At 34.8% G+C, this 24,655-nt stretch overlaps 1 protein-coding gene across 1 annotated transcript in view; it reads right to left on the bottom strand.

Moving 5' to 3' along the window:
• Positions 1 to 24,655, bottom strand: part of FCHO2 (FCH domain only 2) — an 86,647-nt gene that overhangs the window by 28,811 nt on the left and 33,181 nt on the right. Inside the window, exons 8-15 of the mRNA XM_009279929.2 lie at positions 18,945 to 18,989; positions 17,082 to 17,154; positions 12,815 to 12,839; positions 5,013 to 5,067; positions 2,272 to 2,450; positions 1,671 to 1,682; positions 1,215 to 1,239; positions 455 to 497 (exon numbers count right to left, since the gene is read on the bottom strand). Coding sequence (XP_009278204.1) covers positions 455 to 497; positions 1,215 to 1,239; positions 1,671 to 1,682; positions 2,272 to 2,450; positions 5,013 to 5,067; positions 12,815 to 12,839; positions 17,082 to 17,154; positions 18,945 to 18,989 — 457 coding nt within the window. The remainder of the gene's footprint in view (positions 1 to 454; positions 498 to 1,214; positions 1,240 to 1,670; positions 1,683 to 2,271; positions 2,451 to 5,012; positions 5,068 to 12,814; positions 12,840 to 17,081; positions 17,155 to 18,944; positions 18,990 to 24,655) is intronic.

The raw sequence follows: 24,655 nt of genomic DNA on the forward strand, positions 1-24,655 counted from the left end.
AGTAGATTGAGACTAGATCTAAGGAAGAAATTTTTTATGCTGAGGGTGGTGAAGCACTGGAACAGCTTGCCCAGAGAGGTGGTGGATGCCTCATCCCTGGAAACCTTCAAGGTCAGGTTGGACGGGGCTCTGAGCAACCTGATCTAGTGGAAGATGTCCCTGCCCATGGCAGGGGGGTTGGACTAGATGACCTTTAGAGGTCCCTTCCAACCCAAACTATTCTATGATTCTAAATATCAATTGAGACAGACCACAATGAAGCAAATGCATTATAAGGGGAAAACAAATGAAATCTCTATTGTTACATAAGTAATCCTTAACTCTTATGATGCAATAGATGCCTGCCTTAAAATAGCAGTCAGCTGGTATTTCCAGTGAGTTTCTGAGTTTTAGATCAAAATAAGACCAAATTCCCACAAAACTGCATTTGACAGAATTTTAAATTTGAACTTACTCATTAGTTGGAGCAGAAAGCTTTGATTTTGTTAACTCTTCACCTAAGCAAAAGACACAGTATTATCACCAAAGCTGTGACAGTCTAAAATAAAAATTGCAGCTTCATTATAAAAATATAGTAAATATTAACAGTTGCAGTTCAGAACTAATTATGACTTATTAAAATGGAAAAGAGAAAATGCATTATTTCTGATAATATAAATTCAGATACTCCTGAAATACCTTCTAATAGGAAAGGACTACATAGAGCAATACATTTCGGAAGAAAGTGTTGTTCACTTGAAATGTCTTCCTTAAATTATACTGTTTACATCAATATTATTCTTCAGCAAATCTGGCTTGGTTTCCCACTGGGAAAAAACCCTACAGGATAGAGATTAATGCTCTGTCCTCTATCTCCATGGCCACCTTTTATGTGTTTGGCTATAAAACAGAAAGAGTGTGCTTTTTTGGTTGTGGATCATACTAAACTTGAGTGGGTGGAAGGGGTTTAAGAACTTCCATGGGGTCCCCCCTTTGGCTCTTGGATGTGTTCCTCATTACTGTCACAGACAGCCTTATCTGTTTCCCAGCATAGGGAACAGCCGAGTATATAGAAAAAGAAGAGGTATCTAGAACTGACACATGAAATATTTTTTTCTATTTAAAATACAGATACTTAAGAAGTTTATTTCTTCAACAATTGAAAAAAAAATCTACTTTCACACTATGTTAAACAACTAAGATGAATAGACTAAAAGTTAAAGATTCACACTTACTGGATGAATTTCGATTCATTTGTGCCTGAAACGGGAAAAAAAAAAAGGAATAAGTTCTTTTACCAACTGTTAAATAAAATGCTTAATAGTCCCAGTGTTCTTATTTCCACTCAACTTTCTATGCGATACTTTGCTTTCAGTGATAGACAAAACATTCTGAGCTTGCAGAAGACCAGAACATGAGCCAGGACAGAGCAACCAGTGCACACCCGCCACACCAGCACCAGTAAGAAAAGGCAGGAACGAGTAAGAAAAGGCAGGAACAAACACTGTAGAGCTGACAAAGGGAGCAGTATTACTAAATGCCTTTACAGGCTGGGCAGTAAAATTAAACAGCTTATATATGACATGGTATATATGAAAAGAAACATTCCTAATTCCCAATAACTTCCCTCACATACTACACTTACTTGGATTTAATCTAAAAATTTGAATAAAATGCCATTCTGTACTTACAGGACTGTGTCTCTGCTTTCAAAAGGGGGGGGGGGGGGGGAGGGAACAATCATCATTATTATTTTAATATGTTATGCACAATATTTTCTATAAAATCAGAGCCATTCTTATTCTGATCTGAATGTTGTCCTAGCATACTTTAATACTATTTATTTGTAATACCATCCCATGGTATAAAGGATAATTTTGTGGATTGGCAGAATACATCAATAAAGCTGCACTGTAAATGTTACATGTAACCACATTATATGACCTGTTTTAAAGGTTTGTATATTATTGAATACTAATTAGTAAACTATGTTAAAAGCCATGCTCAGCTAACTCCACAATGTATTCAAATGTCTTGTGGTGGCAACAGCAGAAAGACAAGGACTGAGCATTCTCAAGACTCAAAGAAAAGTTAAAATCTGCGAAGGGAGAATTACTTAATGTTACACTACAATAAAGTGTACCAAAGATGACCTAGTGCACAAGAAAAAAAAAGAATCCTTGAACTTGAACCTAGAATAAATTCTGAACAGTAAAATATATGTTTACACTACAGATTCTTTACCACTTTTCTCTTCTACGCATTAAAAATACAAGGAACAAAATAACTTACAGATATTGCTGGAGAAAGAGTGATGTTCCCTATAGATACTTTTAATTCATCCAAGGAAGGCATGGTATACTGAGAGCTATTATTTGGCTGGACAGGTTTTATTTCTACATGGAACCTCCTGGGTTCATCATCTTCAGAGTCAGAATCACTGGATGAATAGAAATGGTTCTCTTTGGTATGTTTTTCTCAGTTAAGGTGGAAGTACTTCAAATTCACCTGCTTAATCCATTCATAGTTATGCTCTACAAAATGCTCATATTAAGTGAACACCACAGATAAACAATGCTGCCTAACCTCTTTGTGCGTTTATACAGATCAAATATATCCATTGTCCAAAATTCACAACTCGGGAGTTAAAATCTAGTTTTTATATTCCATTCATCTTCATGACAGTATTCTGTTCTGAAGGGCATTATATCATATAACATATGTATAACAACTGCAATATCTGTCGTATAACTGAACTGTGTATTTGAAGGCATCAGGATAAATTATAGATTCTACAGTAGCAACACTTCTGCATGTTAAATTTATGATTTGTAAGACTCAACCAAGGATTCTAACACACATATGAAAAATGTAGAAATCCTTTTAAACCAAGTGAAGGAAAGCCCTAGCCTTTTTAATTAGCAGTGAAATGTCCATGGTATCTGTACCAAGCATTAACAGTAGAGGAAGCAGCAGCAGCGGCAGCTGATTACTTGCCCCTTTTGTAGGGTGGCACTGAAAATTTTGCAAGAAAGGATGCCAGTTACACAGAAGGCTGCCCAGCAAAGTGAACAATGTCAGCTGCTTAAAGCACCGTCATCCTTGGCAAAAAAAGAACCACAACAACAACTCAGCCCTCAAAATAAGCAAAATATACAGATGAATTTAGCCTTCATTCTTTATAAGCACAGGAGCTGCACTGAACAAAAGCTCTGAAAGGCCTATGCTAATGCATCTAAAAAGATGCATTTGTTTTGACAAGAAAGAATTTGAAAATTTTCCTCTACTTAAACACAAAAGTTTCATACCACCTAGGGGGAGCATACATATTCTATACGTTGCTTCTGTTATTTTCACTTGGAAATGTGCCAGCCATTTGAATTAAATCTTTTCAAACTATTCCCTGACAAAGATTAAAACCTGAACCCTAAAGACATTCCAAATCCATTTCAACTGCAAGAATCCCTGAGTCGTGGTGAGGAAAAAGTCACCATGTCTTCATCCTACAGCGTATCTGTCCCCCAAAACGGATCATATCTAGAAAAGAAAGTTTCAAAGACAAGTCATTTTTCATTTCACCAAAAGATCTCGCCTTGAAAGTTATCACTGAGTTTTGAGATTCATTTCCTACGAATCAGGCGGCTCTTGTAGTGTTTTTTCCAACATTTAAGAGTGGACTTACTAAGACTGACTGACATTATGGTAAAATAACGTCCTCCAACAAATCACCTCAAGAGTTCTCCTCAACAGAATAAATACCCACTCTTGGAGGCTAAGGGAGGAAAAGAGGAAGGGAACTGATGAATTCCTGAATCTGGTCAAGATTTTCAGAAGCTGAAGTACTACTTGGCTGACAGGGATTGTAAATCACAGAGATTTTTCACTGAATGTATGGCCTTCCCTATTGTTTCACAACGAAAAGGATAATGTAGAAAAGGATGCTCAGATGAATCATTTACAAAGCATGAATGTTTTTCACTTTTCTCTCCCTTTCATAAATATATGCAAATAATGAAATAATGCCCCTCTCAGAACTGGATTAAAGTCTTTCACTTTTATATCAATTTTGTAAATAGGAGCTAACATGAACTGCTTTTATCGGTACAGGAATCTTCACTGGGGGCAACAGAGGCATATTCTGCAAAGTTAATGAAAACAGAGAAGCTATGATGATGGACTGGCCCACTTTAAGGTGCTGTTAACGGCTTAAAAGTTTTCACAATTTAAGGTAACTGCAAAGCGTAAGTTTACCTTTTATCTGCAGTACCCAGAGAACTCAGTGAACACATTTCCAAAAATGAGCTATCTTGCTAACATAGTAGGCTTGCTTAGATCTACAGCAATTATTCCCAGCTCTTAAGTAAAGCTTCCTTCTGTTTCTGATGGGAGGAAAAAAGAGGACAAGAATTTTTTCCTTCAAAGGAAGAGCAGAGAAAAATCACGAGCCTCCATAAAAAATGACTCATAACAAAAATCTATTCTGTATAGCAAAGCTATTATTAAAAAGACAATAAAAGCTAGAAGCACCAATTAGAAACAGCATGTGGTGTAATAACTTCATTAAGCAACAGAAATTCTATTTCTAGACTGCTGGAGCTCCCGATCCTTTTAATGGTGTTATAAAAAAGTGGGAGGGTGCAGGTATAGTACAGATAACCACTCCGTATGCTTAAAAAAGTTTACAAACTTTACTTTACAAACTCTCTGAGAGCTTTTCAAGGAGAAAGATCTGCATGGTCACCTTAAACCTTTTGTTCAGTTTTTTTTGTTTTATGTTGTTTTTTTACTGTCAGAGAAAACCCATCCTCTTAAAGTTCCCAAGACATCTGATCTAATCTTTAACATTCGCACACACACAAAATCTAAGATAGAAAAAATTTTGTACATTTTGCAGACGCTATGAACATAAGAATACAAGGTTGCAACATAAGCATGAATGTCATTCATCTTCCTTTACTTTAATCAGTACTTCCACTCTCCAAAGAATTGTAATGACATCAAATAACTTGGCACAATAATAGTAAAAAGGATATCCTGTGTTGCTTCTGGTTTAATGCTGTATCCTTCATCATCTACATCAGGAATGTTCTAAAAACAACAACAAAAATTACGATATTGACAAATAACTAAAAAACCATGTTGTTCTTACATCAGACTGAATTTTATATCATTGACAAATTAAAAATTGATTATGACAGCTCATGAAAGTCATTGTTATTCACCATTAATTATTACAGTTATCTCAAGTTATGATCTGTAGTTCAGAACTAGCGTGACAAGATACCTCAGGAACAGAACACAACAAAACTACCTCCAAATTTCCTATGAAAACTGGCAAGTTTGGATGCATCTGCTTTCACTGGTACTCTATCAAAAAGGTCAGAAACCAACAGAAGCATTTTAGCTTTACTATTGAGTGTTAAATAAGCCTACAATTCTCTTGGTCCCAAATATTTTCCCAATTTCTACTTCTAATTCTCTCAGCTAAGTCACTGGAGGCTCCGATGGTGCAGGAGCAAAACCCTTCCTAGTCAATGCTTTAATATGTGAGTAAACACATTCCAGGTTACACAGGTTGCAACTTCCTCTCCCCCCTTGAAAAGGCAGCAAGCCTGCACTGTTGCTTTAGTGAAGAACATCCACATTAATTAAAAGGCATGGATGAAACAAATACAACTCTCAAAATCGGGTTCCAAAGTTTTCCTTTACACATCTCCAGCACCACCCTGGATTTTCAAAGCTAGTAAGCATCTGGGAACTTCAGACTAGTTTCATTTTTCAGTTCTTGCAGGCAGTTAAATATAAATTGAAGAGAAATATGTTAAAATAATTTAGAACACTTAGCTAAGCACTTAGTTTCATAAAAAAAGTTTTGGGGCAGAAACAAATCTCTAATATAATAATCTAAATTTAAAAAACGTGTAAAAAACCACACTCGTTTATATTATATAAAAAGGGGTAAACTTGGATACACAGATACTTTCCCCATTCAGAACAGAAAAGCCCACTCATGACTTCGTATGCATAGTTAGTCGATGTGAACTGCTCAGATACCTCACTAAGTTTATTACAAAAAACCACAACCCAAATGCCTTCAAAATGTAGTGATTTCACCAGTTACAAATTTCTTATAAAAATGACAAGATTCATATAGAAAAGTGATTTATTCTAATGTACCAATCAGTTTATTCTACCAGAAAGTAGGTACCGGCAGGCAGTTTGACTAATAGAGATATATACAGTATGGCCAAAATATACCTTGCTGTTATAAGTCACAAGATATAACAAAATGACTTACAGTGGAGACTTCAAGTGGACTAGCAAGGAACCACTTGACTTCACCTAAAATTTGAAGCCAAATTTAAAGAAATATTCACTTTGAATAGCTTTTGAATTACAGAGGAAGATGAACATAAAAAGGTAGTTGCCTCTCTATTCCTTTTACAGATACCACAAGTGGGATGACTGATATTTTACTAAGAAAGATTCTCCTCTGTACAGCTTTCTAAATCTAGCACTTCTAAATTAAATGGAATGAATTTAAACATAGATCAAACTTTCTGCTAAAAAGAGTAAGAAATATAATCCTGTATAGGAGATGTAATACTGTACCAAATTAAAAAGCGCATCAAACTAAGGCCAAAAAATAATCTTCAAGCTCAAACTTTAAAATATGGAACATATAGATGCAATTTCTTGAAATACTTGTAACATCTGGACTTCACTGCTATTTGATTTAAAAAAAAAAGGGGGGGGGAGAAAAAGAACTGAACAAAAAAGAGTAATAAGAGTAGGATCACACGGTCCAGTACCTTAGCTCTACTTGCTCAAATCAGGGTTCTTAGCTACGCTTGACCTCAGGCTGACCTTGTTTATATACCAAAAAACACTAATGAAACTTGACATCAAAGTAAACAGAACAAAAACATATAGCGAGAGGGTAGGTACATTTTCCTACAATACTACAACTTCTGAATTCTGAAATTATTTTAGTTGTCATACTAGGCAATTTTCAATAGATCAGGATCATTCATGGTTAAGATGAATTGAAAACGAACAAAAATCTTTAAATATACAACATTTAGTTTTTCTTCCAGCTGGGCCATATATGTAAAGGATATTATTACTGGGCACACACAACATGCACAAAATACCTAGCAAATCTCACTGTTTTGAGATAAAATTGTGAAAGAACTTAGTTTTCAGAAGTTATTTTCATTGCATTATTTTTAATTTACTGAATAATCTCTAGGATAAAGTAAATCCAGAGAAAGCACTAAGATCTTAAAGTTCTTAGCATATTAAATTTCTTTCTTAATATTTTCATGTTAATTATTTCTGATCTTACAAAGATACTTGAATCATCTATTCCTCAGCAATGGCACTTTACCATGTAGTCTGTATTCATAACTTCAGACAAAAAGTCAAAGTTAAGACGTACATAACAGAGATGGATGCTTTACAGCTTGAGTTCTGAACACAGGAACTGAAAAATTCCTTGCTTCTTTTTCAGCAGGCCTACTTTACCACTTTTTTCTAACACCATGCAGAACACTTACTTTGTACTTTTTTTCCCCTATTTCTAAAATTTAAATACATATAATTTAAAACATCTGATTTTACACAGTGTATACAGTCAGAAATCATCCACTTTGACAAAGCTGGAAATACAATGATTCAGATTGATCTTGTACCAATTTATGATCATTCTTAAAACACCTTCTACTTTCATCAATGAGGTACTGAATTTATATTTTTGTGTAAACCAATAGAAGAAAAGGGTGGAAGAGATACTTAATGTATCTTTGTATATATTTTTGTAAACCAATAGAAGAAAAGGGTGGAAGAGATACTTAATGTATCTTTGTATTGACAAAGACAAATTGTGTCACATACAAGCAAAACGGTACCTCAAAATGTTACAAGTTAAGTAGTAATTTCAAAATGTTTTCAATATTTTGAACAGCTGAACGGTTCTGCTTTCTGAAACATCAGAATTTTATTTACTAATCTAGATTTTGTAACAGTGGTAGAGGACACAGCATTTTGAGAGATACATATTCATGAATCTGATGTTAATGAAGGCATTTACATTTACTTGACTGATTCTTACTCCGTTCTCAACACTCCTACAGTTACAGAACTGTATGTTATGTCATGGATAACAGTGCGTCTTTTAAGTATCAGGCACAGAATACAGACAAGACCTGATTTGCCTACCATGCTTATCAGAGGAAAAAACCACAACCTTCATGTAAACGTGTTATTTTTGAACTTCAACACAGAGGAAGATGATCTTTGCAAACTTTGGGTTTCTGTAAGAAGTAGTTATTAATACGGTGGGGATGAAGGTCTGGTCTAGCCCCCGTACCCAAACACGTTATTTGTAGTCTTTGCAGTAAAAAAAAGGCTCAATATGGATGTGAATTGAACTCTGCAGAAGTAACTGGAAAGGTGGACTTCCTTGGAAGGAAGTTTCACATTTTCAGAGGTTCTCTTAAGCAATTAAACATATAGCTATAAAAACCAGAAAGTTTTCCCTGTGTTTGCAGATGTAATATAACACATTACTAATTAAGGTATTATATAGTTTTAAATATACATTAAAAATTTAGGGCTTAAAACTCTGTCTTTGCGTTAGTATGTTCTACGACTTTCTGGGGTGAATAATTTTTTAAAGAAATAAAACATAAGGACATAATAAATAACAAAGTAAAACTGCCTATACAAAAAGCATGAGCACTAAGCATTCTATTGCCAAAACTTATTGTTTGAGTTTTGGTGAATACTTTGTCTCAGTTTCCTTGCTCTGTTCCATCTGTCATCCAAAAGCAAATGGAAGATGCCATACCATTACCATGTCATTAGCTCCTCTGGGCTACATGCAAAGGACAAGAGAGGAACATGTGGAGCATGTTGCAGTCTAGCTACTTCATTTGGCCCTTCCTCAGCAACGTTAGCACTGCTTACAGGTCGGTCATCGATCAAGAAGCAAAGGAACCTTCATTACATTTCAGCTTGATTTCTATTTTCTCTTCTCCTGGGATATCTACAGTGGTTATGAGAGCTCCTTATCAAGTTTTCCTCTGGGTATGCTTCAAGATGCAGCGCAGCTGAACAGCTCACTGTTTCTTTTTCTGCCAGATGAACTTTCTACCATTTTACTGAACTGGACTGACTCCTGCAATCCAGATGAGGACCGCAGCGAAGTCAAAGTAAGCAGCTGAAGCTCATAGCCTGGAACAAGAGAAAAGAGAGCCTCTCCACTTTTGACGTATTTGAGATGTAAATTTGACTCAGGTATATCCTTAGATTAAGACACAGTTATTACATATTATCAGCCTTGTCTCCTTAGGGTGCCTATTAACCCAAAAGACATGGAAGAAGAGAGTAGCCAGCCAGTTTCTTCCATTGCCAGAGATGCAGAAAGAAAGAAAAACAGGGTATTCAAGGTGCCCCCGTCTTGTGCTGTGGCTACAAAGCCTCATACCCTGTATCAATGGCAGCTATTCAAAATACGCCAGAACTAAACATTACAAAATGCAAATAAAGAAAAACATTTGAATTTCACTAAATATAAGGTTACATTTGTGTTCCACTAATTAGAGTCTGATGGTTCCAAATTCAATCTATACAACCCTAATTATGCTACACTCATATATAAAGAGGTTAATGAAAAGTTTTGGATGCCTCGATATATTTGTTTGCATTCCAGTTTCCTATGAAAAAAAGTTTCAGCATTATGTTCTGTGCATCTGTGGCTCCCTTCTTAATTACTTTTGAACTTACTGGACAATTTCAAATGGATTTGACAGACAGAACAGAGGGCTCAAAGATAATTATGTTACTACAGTCTTCATGAAAATAGGCAGTCAAGTAGAAGAAGGAGATCTGCAAGTATCCCAACCAACGGAAGGGTTGCAATCCAAATCCAGATCTTACTGGACACAAGTGGAACCTTGTAAATGCTTCCCCAAAAGAAAAGTTTCTACTAGAGCTCATATCTTCCTATAGACCATCCCTAGAGACATGGCAAACCCATGGGAAACAAGACAATTAGTTCTGCCTTTAGAAAAACTTTATAGGTAATAAATACATACAGAGCCAGACTTCAGTTGCTATTTCTTTCTAGCGTACACACAGTTAAATTCCTACTTTTCTTAATTATCAAGGCTTAGCCTAATGGCAGTTACATGTGTAGATTGACGTATAACAACACAGGAATTTTAAATCTCATGACATCTGTATTCAAACAGAGGCTGCTTACTGAAGTGGTCAACCTTTTTAACAAATACCAGTTCTCAATTCACAGCTGCCTTCCTACTCATGAGCACATAAAAACCTCTTATAGCAGTTACAAAAAATTATTGATAGGAATTAACAATTTATTCAAATGCACCACATTTTCCAATATATATAATCTGGCAGCTACAAAAAGGATGAGCATAAGCAGATGGCTTGCCACAGATAAATTTCAGAGCTTCCATTTTGGTACAAAAGACATTTTTTAGGACCACCTCACTGTTTTGTTTTCTGGAAACAGAATACAAGTTCTAACACACTGCATTATATGTTTTGGACTAGAGAGAAGGCCCTAATGGTATTGACTACACAACTGTATGTTCAAAGATCCATAATATCACGTAGAACTGGTAGATGAAGTATTGAAGTCAGTTCTTACTGGACCCTTAACTCCTAAAATTTCAATATATTTACCTCAGTGCTTATAGTTATAAATAATTATAGAGTGATTATCTCTTACATTCCTTTCACACAATTATAATTCTTGACAAATAAACAAAAGCCACCTTTTAAAGAAAGATCATGTTAATAATACAAAAGCCAGACAGATTTTCTGTGAGTGACTAAAGCTGACCAAAATCATAATTGGGACACCTCAAATAAGCTGAATTTTCTGAGCTTGGTCCTCAGTATTTTCTAGCAATCAAAACACAAATGATAATTGCTTTCAATTCTTTTTTTTTTTTGCAATAATACTTTTCCAAGTTCAATTTCTTGAAATGTGTAATTTATTGCAAAGATCCATACAAAACAAATCCAAATAGAGATAACAATATAGATGGCTATAACTATTTAGATCAAGTTTGAAAAATTAAACAGAATGGAAATCTTTAAGTTAAAAGACAAGAAAAATGAAAAACATTTGAAATGGGACCCTCCAGAAGAGGACACCAACCTTAAAATGTAAAAACACTCTGGGGTGCTTGTTTGTAAGGGGTGAAATGAATCTCATCTATGGTATGCTGCATCATTTTTCATGACAGTGACAGCAATGGCTTCTGCTGTTAAAGCATTCTACCATTCAGAAAAATACTGTTGCTTGTAAAAAGCAAGAAGAAATGACAGACCAAATTTTAAATTCCACTGCAGTCATAAAATGTTGGGCATTAAAAAAAAAAAAAGAGAATGCAACAAAAATATCAGTTTTGTTGTTAGACACTATGAAAGTCAGGTCTTTTTTTTTAACCAAATATAAATTGCATCTAGACAGAACAATTAACTTAGATGATCATATGGTGTGCCTCATGCAGCCAGAAAGAATGTCAGACACATTTACAGTTGAATATTTTGAACTAATTATTTTAAAAAAATGTAGAGACCAAAATAAGCAAAGAAGAAAATAAACATTGCAAGTCAAACCCCGTTGTGGTTCACCCCAGTGACTCAACCTGAAGTGTCAAAAGATATTATTTCCATGGAAAGCCTGGTGATTATAGGGATAATTCTAAAGTAACTTTAAATGTACCCAAGAAAAGAAATTTGCTCTAAATCAAGATGACTTTGCACAGAATAAAATAACTGTCTTGATGATGCTTACAAGGCTGTTCTTTCACATATAGTTCTATTATGTGGCAAAAGTTACTTTTTCTTATTTAGAATAATGGTTCTACTAGATTTTTTAAACCAAGTTTCTCAAAAGAAGTTTTAATATTAGGTACTAAAACTCCCAGATATTAAACACAAAAAAGAAAATCCACAAAACAGATTAACTTGGAAACTTAAATTGTTTAATATAATTGACGTCTAAATAAATGAACAGAAAAACAAATCCGTCTACAGAAAATCACTTAAATTATTCCGTAAATTATTCCCTACTATAGCTATAGGGAGCTGCAATCTCTGTTACATATAATTCAAGACTATAAACATGTTTAGATAAAAAGAAAAGGCTCAATTAATGAAATAAAAAAATTCAACTAATGAAATAAAAAAAGCATTAACATACCAATTCAATTTGCAACTATATTATTTAAATTTAATAAATAAAATTGTAAGACGTATCACAGGTCAAACTGACAGCAATGAAAACCAGGTCATTAATAAAGTGCATCTAGAGATATTGCATTTAAAGCCATATTTTAAAAAGTATATTCCTACACTCCGTTGCCAGTGATAAAGCAGAACCCCATTGATATTAGAAGGATTTCTCAGAGGAAACAGTAGTAAGCAGAGGAATATGGTGATGCAAAATTGGGTCCACAATAAACTGAATCTTTTTCTTACTTCAAATCTATTAGCTAAGCAATTTAAACTATTAACTTGAAAAATAAAGTAGCAAATACTTGCAGTAAAAACATCTTGTTTAAAACCTAAAATTGTTAGGAAATATAATTGTATCACTGACACATATTTGTATATACTGCTAAAGATTATGTACTGAGCAAAATTAACACTTCAACTATGTTATCAAAATACTAAATCCTCTATCAGATAAATAATGCATTGCAGGGACTGTATGTAAGTTAAGTTTCATCACATTGTAGTGCTTGACAATATTAGCATATGCATTTGTTTTGGAAATAAGTCTACTTACAACTGAGTCTGCATCTGGACACTCCCTATTAAAAAAAGGAAGAAAATATACAGTTATAAATTGCACAAATTATTTTATTCATACAGCTCTGGTACTTCCTTTAATATTTTCAATTAATTTGAAACATTGCATTTAACCCTTTTGTCTCTCAGACTCTGTTAAAATTTTCACTATAAATAATCCACATTCAACTGAGTGAGATTTAAATAAAAGCTGAAAGCTTATGCTCAAAACACCGCAGAAGAAAATCTCAAAATAAATGCTGAAAAAGCAAACTCACATCATGGGATGGGGGCAGGAAATCAAGGAAAGCCAGGAGTACCACACTATATTCTGGATGAATATACTTTAAGACTCAGGTCTCTGTGGTCGATGTGCACAACAAGTAGAAGTCACCAATCCTAATGAAATAGTCCACATGCAATTGCAAAACATTTTGGACAATAACCAGTTCCCAAAGAAATTAAGACTATTCTTAGAGGAATTCAGAGCTTCTCTCTTTTGGAATTTCATTCTTAGTTTGTGTTTGTCAAGCACAGTTGCAGTCAAGCACTAGAAGATGCCGGAAAAAATAACAGAGTACCCTCCTAACAAGCACTTAAAAAAAAAAAAATCGTCAGCAGAAAGGCAGTGATTGCAAGCACATTATTCACAAGTGTTATATTTTTCCACTATAACTTCGATTTAAGCAGTAGTATTTAAAAAAAAAAGAATGACACTGATTCTCTCTGATGTCTGCAAAAAGCAGAAGCAATTACATTTACAGAATGTGGGAATACTTGAGAGGCATACAAGTCCTCTCTAATTTGCATCCTGACAAAGCTGTAAGTGCCAGTGTAACTGAACAACAGTGTTTTTATATAATCAAACTGAACATCCTAAACATGCACTTACAGAAAAATGAGGAAAAAAAGTCAAATTTATTGCAATCTAAGTTATCTTCTCTGAAAGGCTAAATGTGTTAAATGTAAAAACTGCAGTGTCTTTAAAAACAGGTAAAAAACTTGTTAACATGGAAGCATTAATATGAAATTCAGTACAGCTTGTTAAGGAATTGACAGTGAGATGAAGGATCCCGTCTCCTCTGAAAGGCCTCACAAAAGAAAATATATGTGACCAAGTTTCTAATTGACTTACGTCTTATCTCCCTCTGCTGGCTAAACTGAATTCATAGCAATAGAAAGACCTATTTTAAAAGCTATTTTAGAGCTTTTCTCTAAAGCTTTACAGAAAATCTACAGATTTTCTCACATGTGGTTTTTAAAAGTGTCTGTACTCAAACAAGACAGCCTGAAGTTCATAAAAGTTAAGAAATGTGAAGGATGTGAGGCAAACTACAATGAAGGTAATTCAGCCCATAATGAAGATTTTCAAAATTACTGAGCTAATAGATCTCAAAAAGTAACGGCAGATCTAGTATCATTCAGAGGAGCACCAATAGCACCTCCCAGGATCCATTCTCAAGATACAAAGGAAAACTCAATAGTTTGCAAATGTTGGTGAAGTGGTAAACGAGGACATCAGGTTTCAGACAGATGTGCTTTTACATCACTAGATGCATGATCTTTCTTTTAAGATTAAAGAACTAGGTCGTGCTTCTAGTATAAGGTAATATTTCAGGAAATGGTGATTCTGTAAGGGAATTTAAGGATTGCAGATAAAAACTAAACCAACCAAATCATGCAAAGCAGTGGTTAGAAAAAGAAGTGAAATCCTTGATTAACCTGTATAGCAGTATGTCATAGTATGGTATTTCCCTGTGTAAAACCATTACTAGACACAACATCCAGTTTAGGTGTCAACACTTTAAAAACTGTATTGATAAACAGAAAAGCCTACAAACCATGAGTTTTTTTCTAGATGTGGAAAGCCTGCCCTACACAAACTAAACAAGCTTACAGCCTAATTTAACAAGAGATTAAGAAATGACTTGACCTCTATGTGCAGAGAGGTTTCTGATGATACAGAGTTTTATCATGTACAGCCTACAACAGGATCATCAGCTGAAGATGAAATCAGACAAAATTTAGACTAGCAATAAATTTTTTTAAGAGATCATAAATAACTATTAGAATATTTTACTTAAGCACATAATGAATCCTCTGTTGTTTATTTGTGATGTTCTAGTTCATTTAGAAGTTATGGATTAATGCAAGAATCGCTGTAAAGGCCCATGGCATGTGTAACATCGGAGGTCAATACCATGCCATCATACTTCTTTCTTCCTGACCCCAGAATCTATTCGTTTTTGTATTGTGTGTAAAAATAGAAACAAATAAAATAATATAAATCGAATTTCAGTCCAACTTGTTGAAAGCGAGGCAAATTCTTTTCCCAGTTGAGAGTAGCTGAACCGATTTATATTTTCTGATGACATCATTGTGCCATGAAAAACAAATTTTTTTCTAGAAAGAGACACTAATATTATCATTCAATGTTAAATAAAATGTCTTCAGGAAAAAACAGCTTTTAGAAAACTATTCAGATTCTACCTTTGTATGCTTATCCATTGTAGTAAGTGTTTCACATAGTGTAGAAGCCCGTTTTCAGCCCTCAGTGCCTAAGAAAATTTTCTTTCTGCTACAGGTCAAAGAAAACCATGATCTCTGAGTAAGGATACATTGAGTCATATACCTGAGAGGAGTTAATCTGGAGCTTCCAGGCCTTTAGTGGCTCCAGAAAACTACTGTTAAGAGCCCTAAATCTTTGCTGGGGCCAGATTAGATTTCATCATCTGCCAAAGAATGGAGGGAAGGAGATGCCTGGTTTGCAAGGAGGTTTATAACATACACGACATGAGATTAGCTTGAGTAATAACCCACATGGTGGCAAAACAATTATTTTATTGGACAAGAAAAGCTGACAGCTACAGCATTCAACATACAACAGTACTCAATACTATCAAAATCACTACTTTGTAATTAAGTAAATGCAAGACAAAAGGCAAATGATCGAACATACTTTTTTGCTGCTATTTGATACTGCAACAGTTTTGCATCACAAAAAAAAAGTGTAGTGAACAACTTTCCAGAGAGAATGGATTACTTTTAAAACAGGCACTAAAGCTGTTTAAAACATGAATATCATATTTATAAAAATTTAATTATTTTAAACTAAACCTTCATCAGAAAAAATAATTCTTTGTAACAAAATAGTATTCTCAGATTACTGCTGACCAAAATCACACTATATACAACACTTCTTTCACCAGCTTAGTAAAGTACAGGGGAGAGTGTGAGGGAAAGACTAAATCACAGAAAGAACAGAAATACAGAGGAATGACTTAAAACCACCAAAAACCTTGGAGCCCTAAAGGCATCATAAAAGAGAGAAGAAAAAGCATGGTTTAGAAGTTAATCACTATTAAAATTAAACACCAAAAGAAAAATAGCTATAAGACACTTTGTATGTGCAAGTAATTAGCACCTGCAGTTCTTAGGTCATTAATTTTTCAGCATTATATTAAAAACTAAGGCTGGTAAAATATTTTTTAAAAGTGATTTTAAAAAGTATGTATGCAGATGTTGCCTCTGAGAATATTTCTATATTAAGTTTGTCAAATTGTAAGTATTTTCTGTTAAATCAAATACTTCTATTGAGAAAACACATCTAGAAATTATGAAAATAAAATATGTTGGAATATAGTGATCATAACTACTAATACGTAGACTGTGACCAAACCCACCTAAGAACTTTTATTCAGACTCACTTTCTGGAGAGTTTTAACTCCTTGGAGACAGAGCACATGCAATGAATATGGCAAAAGGTATAGCTGGGACATCAGCCATCAATTAGAATGATGGTCTTTCAGAAATGAGCGTGCACATGATGTACTGAAAAAACATTCAAAGATTTTCCTGTCCTTTGATACTGTACACAAAAGTTTTTCTAATGAAAGAATAACTGAAGCTTCAATTCTGCAAACACAAGCATCCAGTACTTTTTCCATGTACAGAGCTATTATTTCATTAGGAGTACACATGAGAATCACATTATCTACAATGTTCAAATGTAGAACAAGGGAGAACTACTTACCTGTGCACAGGAAAGAATGAAACATGAGTAGACTACTACGAATACATTTATGTCATTTCCTTAAAATCCTTAGTTACAAAAATCTTAAATAGCTGTGATGTTTCCATATTCATAGCATTCCTCTAAACTTCTCTTATAAACCCATTTTTTTGTTAAACATGAGCTAATGTTTATCCCCATACTTTTACTAGTTTTCATACAAGACAAGGCTTCAAGATTGAAATATACTTACACAGATTCAGTATCTTTTTCTTTTTTCATTATTCCTGATAAACCAAAAGGCTTCCTCTTCCGTGGTTTTATCCCTATGGAAGAAACATTTTTCGTCTGAAGATCAAAGAGATAACTACGTATTTATCAATGTCAAACACAGGTGCATACCAATGCCAATACATTTTAAATGTTGCCACAAGTGATACAAAAATCTAACAGCAGAGATAAGTATGGAGCCAAACTAAGGGAACATTATTCCAAATTGTTATTAAGTAACATGCCAATCAAAAAATTAAATTAAAATATGGTTCAACACATTAATAACATAAGTCCTTATAAAACTGATTTGCATTGTACATCCAACTCTCCAAGTTGGGTATGCAGACTGTCACTTTTTTTAATAGAAAATGGGCGTATGGCCAGTTTTGAGGAAAGGGACTCTGCTCACAGAAACTCAACAGGAGCTATTGCTCCGGACAATCCTGAATAGCCAATGCACTTGGATCAGAAACTGAACCCTGCCTCTCCCAGCTACTGCAGTTCAACACCCTGTTATTTCCCTGCATGTTCCCAGTAGCTGCAAGCCCCTGCCTCTCCTAAGAAGTAGCGTCTTGGTCCTGTAAAAAAAATAGAACATCTCCTGGCTTTCCAGCTGACACTGAGTTCATGATTTCCCAGTGCTGTAGCCAGCTTTAAGGCTGGCTCTCACTGAGTCTGGAACCATGCCTCCCCTCTGTCGTTTCTTCCCTGTTTTTAGCACTGGATACGTATAGCTACAGCACAGAAAAAAGTTTGCTTTCATACCCATTTAATGTACTAAAATTAAAATACATTTAAATATTCATCAGACTTGCTGTCACGTCTGCTTCTCTCCCAATTTTTGCTGAAGCAGACTGCCAAACAAAATGACTAAGTGCAAGCATCTGATCCAACTAGTCTACAATTTTGTTTTGATGTATGATACTACTGACAGCATGCTTTTGAGCAAAATGGTGGAAATAATTTGGTTTCCAAAATTTAACAACTGACAATTCAAGCACATCATTAAAAAAAAAAATCATTATATTCCCCTTTACAGAAATACATTACACAGCACATAAGGAATCTCTCCACTCTTAGAAATTTTCAGGGTTAAATATCTCAAAACTTCTCAAATCAGGTAGCTGTAAACTCAGCCATATCTTATATATTAATAGAGACAGAATTTGCTCCAAAATTATTTTTAAATGCTAGTCTGGGCTTTATCTTCTTTCTGTGACTTATGCAGCCCAAAACAATGACAAATGGAGTATGAGAGTAGTTTCTGAACATGAACATGGTTCAGTCAAAAAAGATTTTAAGTCTCAGCTGCAATCTTGGCAACTTAAAATTTGTCGGCTGCTATAGCTATACTGTCAACTCCTCTGTCCCAAAAGTAAATACATAGCTTATGCAAATAAAGCAGTTCTTAACCACTTAAAACAATCCCCTAAGCAAAATAAGCGACGCCAACAAAGAAAGGCTTTGCGACCACAACACTGCATTAGGCTTGGTATAACTAACATGGTAACAATGGAAAGAGCCTGGGCCATATTTTGACGCTTGTAAATTAAGTTACAACACAGTCATAAATGAACCAAATCCAAACCTCAGCAAGGACAGGGTCTTAGCCAAAGTATATTTATAGGAAACATTAAAATTCTCTGACCTTTGTGCATTAGTCTTATAAAGTATCATAGGTCTTATTTTTACTGAAATTTGTTTCTCAAAAGGAAATCGGCTGTTTAGTCTACTGGAGTACTTTAAAGTTATACAGATTCACACACTGAATACCCTTCACTCCACAGTTTCAGGTCCTTATCCACAGCATTCTTATGTAAATAACTATGCTACAACAACTCACCTTCAACTGCACTGGATGTGTTACATTCTTCAAATTCAATAAGGCCTTAAAGAAATGACAATGAAGATAAACATTGGGTCAAATTTAATCTAAGATATTTTAACGACTATTAATATTTCCTGAAAATACTCGATAATCTAATTATAAATTTAGGTGGTAACTGAAAAGCAGAATTACCCTGCCAATGGTCAAACAGATTGCAAAATCATACATGTACAGCAAATCATTAAATATTTTCACTCTTTCATACTGAAAAATTAAAATACTACTGCACACTAAATACAATTCAATTGCATATGTTACTACAACCACATGAAACATCTCTAATTGGTGTCCTCATTCAAAATTGCACCTATAATATAGTATCAGTGTAGTTTTCAATTTATTTTCTTTTAATGAAGAAAAGCTATATAAAGAAAAATCAAAAAGGAAAAAAGCACAGCTATAGCCCTAAATTTTGAGATCCACACTTTTGCTAACTCTGTATTGTTATTTCTTCTGTTTCCTCTTCATAGTCAATTACCTAGACAGTTGAAAGTGGCATGCAGTTTCTTAAACATAGCAATAAAGACAACAAAAAACTTAAAAAAAAATCATTAAGACTAAACAGGACAAAAAAAAGCAGAGAACACTAGTTAAGTGCTGTATCTAAGTAAGTTCATTATTATGGCTTTCCATCAGAGTTGACACAAAGTAACAGTCAATTGTCATTGCAAAGTGAAGTCCTAACTCTCATTCCTTCAATCTGGCCAGGTCTAGAATTTATTTAACCCCACTATGAGCCATTTTAGGGAGCAAATGTGCAGAAAAACCAGTGATTTTCCATAGGACCTTTTTCAGGGAATGGCAGAATCACACCAGCACTTGTGCAAGTGCAAAGAAAAGAGAGAGCACACGCAGGCAGGCACCATTGCTTTCAGGCCATACTAAGAATGAGCCCTTTGTCCCCTGTTTGAAACGGTAGCTTGCAATTGTATCCACAGAAGCAAAAACAAAGTTTAGCATGCTAGCACTGTAACACAGGGGTTGTTATTTATCTTTCTGTAATAATTTTGAAGGAGTGCACACAAGTTTATATATAGGCACATTACAGATAAGATAGGAAAATTTCATTTAAAACCAACTGGAAGCAAAGTGATTGTGGAAACTTCAAAAACAGAAACTACTTCCACTCCTGCCCCAAAACACACCTGCTAGTATGTGTGCTGATTTATTTACCTTTATTACAAAGTTATGATTATTTGTGAGCATCCACCCTAAAACCAAGAGCTGTGCAATTGTCAGGGTGTTTTCACATAAAATAAAATAAAAGGCGTACTTGAAAGCATTTTCCAGGATTTTCACTTGTGCTCTTTTCAAAATGAACATCTTAAAATAAAGAGCTCATATAAACAGATCTCAAATACAAGAAACATGGAGACTACAAGCTTCAGTTTGATTTTAAATAGTACACCATAGCAAATAATTGTGCTGCAATTGCAGATGCCACAATGAAAGTAAAAAATAATTTAGCTGTGAATTAGCATTGTAAATTACACAACTGGGATTCATTTGTATTTGATTCATGCAGTTAAGTACCTCAAATAGTTCTATTTGTAATGTAACCCCCAGTATGTATATTTAACTCTTGCAGTGCAAAATTGTGTTCAACTCAGTATAAACGCTACATTTTGATAGCATTTCTCAAAACTGCAAATTAAAAAAAATTACGCTTATGTCAAACAAATAGAAAGACAATTGAGAAGCTGATGATGTAACTCAATACTCACCGATGTTAAGCAAATTGAATTATTTTAGAAATACTAGATCAAATAAAATGGTAGATTTTAAATTTTGCAGACTAATGATTTTTATTTTTTTTTAAAAAAGGTGTGCTCAAAGTAATGACTTGTATTTCTTGTAATTAAGACTGAGCCTTCAAAATCTTCCCTGCCAGTCAAAAAGATCTGTGTGCTTGTAAAACTAGCAGCAGGATGAGAATCTGGGACTAGAACCCATAAATATCCCATTTATCATAATGTAATTGTTTGGCCTCCAAATGAAGCTCTGGAGAGCAGAATATCAAAAGACCAATCTCAAACGGCAGTCTTAAGTGCCCTTTAAGTTTCAATTATTAAATAATTTCAAATGCAAGGCTAATTATTCACTATGACAAGACAAAATCCAAATTCCTAACAGCGCGCTCATTCTACTAAATATTGTAAATACATGAGCATTTTAAGCTGGTCTTCCAATCCCTTCTCCTTTGCCCTCCACTAAATTCACAGTAAACCAATGTCAGCATGCTCCACAAATCAGCAAATCTGGGTATCTTGCAAAACAAAAACCAGCAAAAAAATTCCAGAAAAACAGATTTAGAGAACTGTAGATGTCTACATCCCCACACTGATTTCATCAACATTTTATTTTAGGAAATTAAACTCTATTGTTCAAAATCTATTGAGCAAGAAATTCAGAAAAATACCATAAAACATAGAAGCTGAAGAACAAATCCATTACTTCTTCAGCGCTACACTTCAGACAATACATTTTTTCATCACTTCGCGAAGGATTCAACTACTTCTGTTTCTTGCTGCTATACATATTCCCACTTGGCCAGGAAAAATACCCAAAAGCCAAACCAACCACAAACACTCATCCCCAAAACAAAAACAGAAGAAAAAAAAACATAAACAGAGACTTAAACATATTTTTAGAGAAAAAACAATACTCAAGCTTTTTCAGAATATCATTTTTTTCTTTACCCTTTCCAGCTACTAAGACTGATCCCCAGACTTTTAAGACTTTTACACTAATGATTAAAATAAATATTCAACGCTCAAGTAAAACGCATCCTTATTTCAGACCAGTATCTTTAACTTTCACTTCTAACACAAGCAGAAAGCAAAGATTTTCTTCAACAAAACATCCAAGTTCCTGTATTTTGTCCATTACACTTGCCTAACTTGTTTTTGAAGGTGGGTTTTTTACAGCTTGATAAACTTTCTTATCTCATAGGGAAGACTATAAACCGCAATCTGAAAAAATCTCAGTTACAGAAGAATTGCCTGAGATAGTAATGAGATGGAAGCTGTACAAAAAATTTTAGTAAGCAGGTCCCACTTTTCACTAAGGTCTATGAAGTTAACTTGGAAATTTTAAATACACTTTCTTCTTAGCTTATTTTATGCTTCACCAAAATCAGCAGTTATAGAAGTCCCTTCTCCCCACATGTGCTCTTTTTCCTTCCCCTGTATCTACCAGCTGCTTTACTGCAGGAAACATAAATAACAATCATGAAAACAGCATTTTCTTACAACAAATTGTGTGAATCAGTTACAATTCAAAAGCATCTTTTGATCCTAACTTACTTTTCCTACTTAACTCAAATTTCTACAGCGCCCTTCATCCTTTGGAATCTCAGAAGTTCAAGACGCCAGTGGCTGTCCCTAATGAATCCACAAACATTACAAAATTAAGTTCAGCATTTTCCTCCAATGCCCAAAGATGTTTTCTGGTTTTGTAAAATTTTTATTTAACCCACCCCCACCAATATAACACATGTTGCATTATTTGCTTGCAGCAAAGGCAAATTCATACATTTTGCCCTTTTGAGCAGAGTAGAGTGAAATTTGTGGCAGTTTTTAATTTTCTTAGAGTTTTGTTCTGTAACTTCAGATCTCCCAACAGTTCTGCTTCCTATATGCCTGCTGTAAAGAGTACCATGTTTTGCCTGGGGAGTAGTATTTTTAAACCAAAATAACATTACAGAAATAGACATTTTCTGTGGCGCTCTATGGTGAACCAATTTAGGAAACAGGATAGCTGTGATGAGCTTTTGGTAGCCCACATAACAGCTGGAGTCTCCTGTGGGCAGATGTCTTTTTGCCCAAAGAGGTAGTAATACTGTAGCCCAGCCAGAAGTGTGTACTGTGACCACATTGTCTCCTGCTAGAACCAGCTGCAGTCTCCTAGACAGCCAAAAGGCCTTAGGCACGCATACTGCTACGGGAGCACAGCATCAATAAGGAATTCGGATGCTTTCTTAAGAAGTTCCCTTGCCTTGTCCACTGTACTTGTGTATATGGAAACAAAACCATCTGCATGATCACTGCAAAAAAACCCTCAAAAAGCTTTCTTCTCTGAACCACCATAACACCTATCTTTCTCATTCTTGATTCCTTAATCATTAGACGGTATAGTCAAAAAAATCCCAGTGGGTTGGCGTTAATGGAGATTGCCAGACACACATAATACATAGATGCAAGTCAAAGCACGCAAACTCATGTGCTGGTATCACAATAACTTTTGTAACAGCTACACAAAGATTTTAAGGTGGATGCACTACCTCTTCTCTATGAGGCAGAAGTTTTCTTAACAGACTTGTGCCCAATGATTGAAGTGTAGACAAAGGCTTAACACCAACAAGGATTTCAGCTCAAAATCTGGAAGATAATAATGGCCAAAATTTCTGAAGCAAGTACACAGATTCACTGTCCGTTGCAACATCCAAAGAAAGAAAAGCAGTTGTTCCACATTTAAGAAGTACTGCTGCTGCTGGGGACTGAAGTCATTCCCTGAAGCAGGCTTTAAAGTCCCTGCCACATGGTAGCCCAAAGCACTGAAAAGGACCATCTAGATGTTGTCAATACTGCAATAATGATGCAGCAACAATGATAGCAACAATGATGATAATGATATTCTGCAGTACTACAGTCAAAGCATTGAGATTTCCTTTGTTCTTTTTCTCATAACAAGACAACAATGTGAATTGAGAAGGAAGCCTATTCACAAGCATTCATATGAACACAAAATAAGAGCATATACTAGAACTACAGCAGCACTGTAAACATCAAAAACACATTTTTAGACACTTATCAGAGTAAGTAAAAAGCTATAGCTGAGATCTAGTCTGACCCTTGCAAAAGTCTCTGAATTAGTGTTCTGTTGGGTTAAGCATGGATAGTTTCAGGCTCAAGATAACTTTTTTACAGTCTGGTCTGCCTGTTGTTGCATTGATCCACAGAATGGTAACTATGGCTTAAGCATCTCAAATACTTGTACATAGACTGGAAAGTATTTGTTCCTGTACACACACAGAACAGGAAAAAAAATAATACAGTGCATAAATGAAGGTTAGCCTTTGTAACAGAAAGATATGAGTATCTAGTGGGATTTCAGTCACTTAAGGATACATACCTAGCTATCAGGATGATAATGAGAATTTAGTATTCTACAAAGGGAGCAGGTGTCAAAAATCAGTAAGCTCCTCTAATTGTACGTAAACATTCCCACCAAGCATCATCCTAAAGCATTTTCCAAGGCAAGCTGCTGCAGCTCACAGCTTTCTACCAGCCAGGGCAGATATGGACATGAAGAAAAGGCAAATGGATGACTGTTTTACAGACGCATGGAAGCAGACGGCTGCTATTTGACAAGAGACTGAAGCAAATAAATCAGGAGTGGGTCAGTTCTCAGGCTCTTGAAAAGGAGGAAGCTTTGGTTTGCTAGAACAGAAAAGTCAAAAGGTAATTTGAATAAATAAAAAATTTCTATTTTAATTAATCTAATGACTTACAATAAGTGACACTGGCATAAATTAAGCACCAGTGAGTCTGCAGCTTGGGATGCATCCCCTAGACTGCTCAGAAAATACATGTACTGTTTTTCTTGTAATAAGATGCATGTGACTATGTCCGCTTTTATGACACTAAGAGGCAAAGTGGATGGCT

Source organism: Aptenodytes forsteri, unplaced genomic scaffold (genome assembly GCF_000699145.1).
Source record: "Aptenodytes forsteri isolate BGI_AS27 unplaced genomic scaffold, ASM69914v1 Scaffold99, whole genome shotgun sequence".
NCBI classification, from domain to species: domain Eukaryota; kingdom Metazoa; phylum Chordata; class Aves; order Sphenisciformes; family Spheniscidae; genus Aptenodytes; species Aptenodytes forsteri.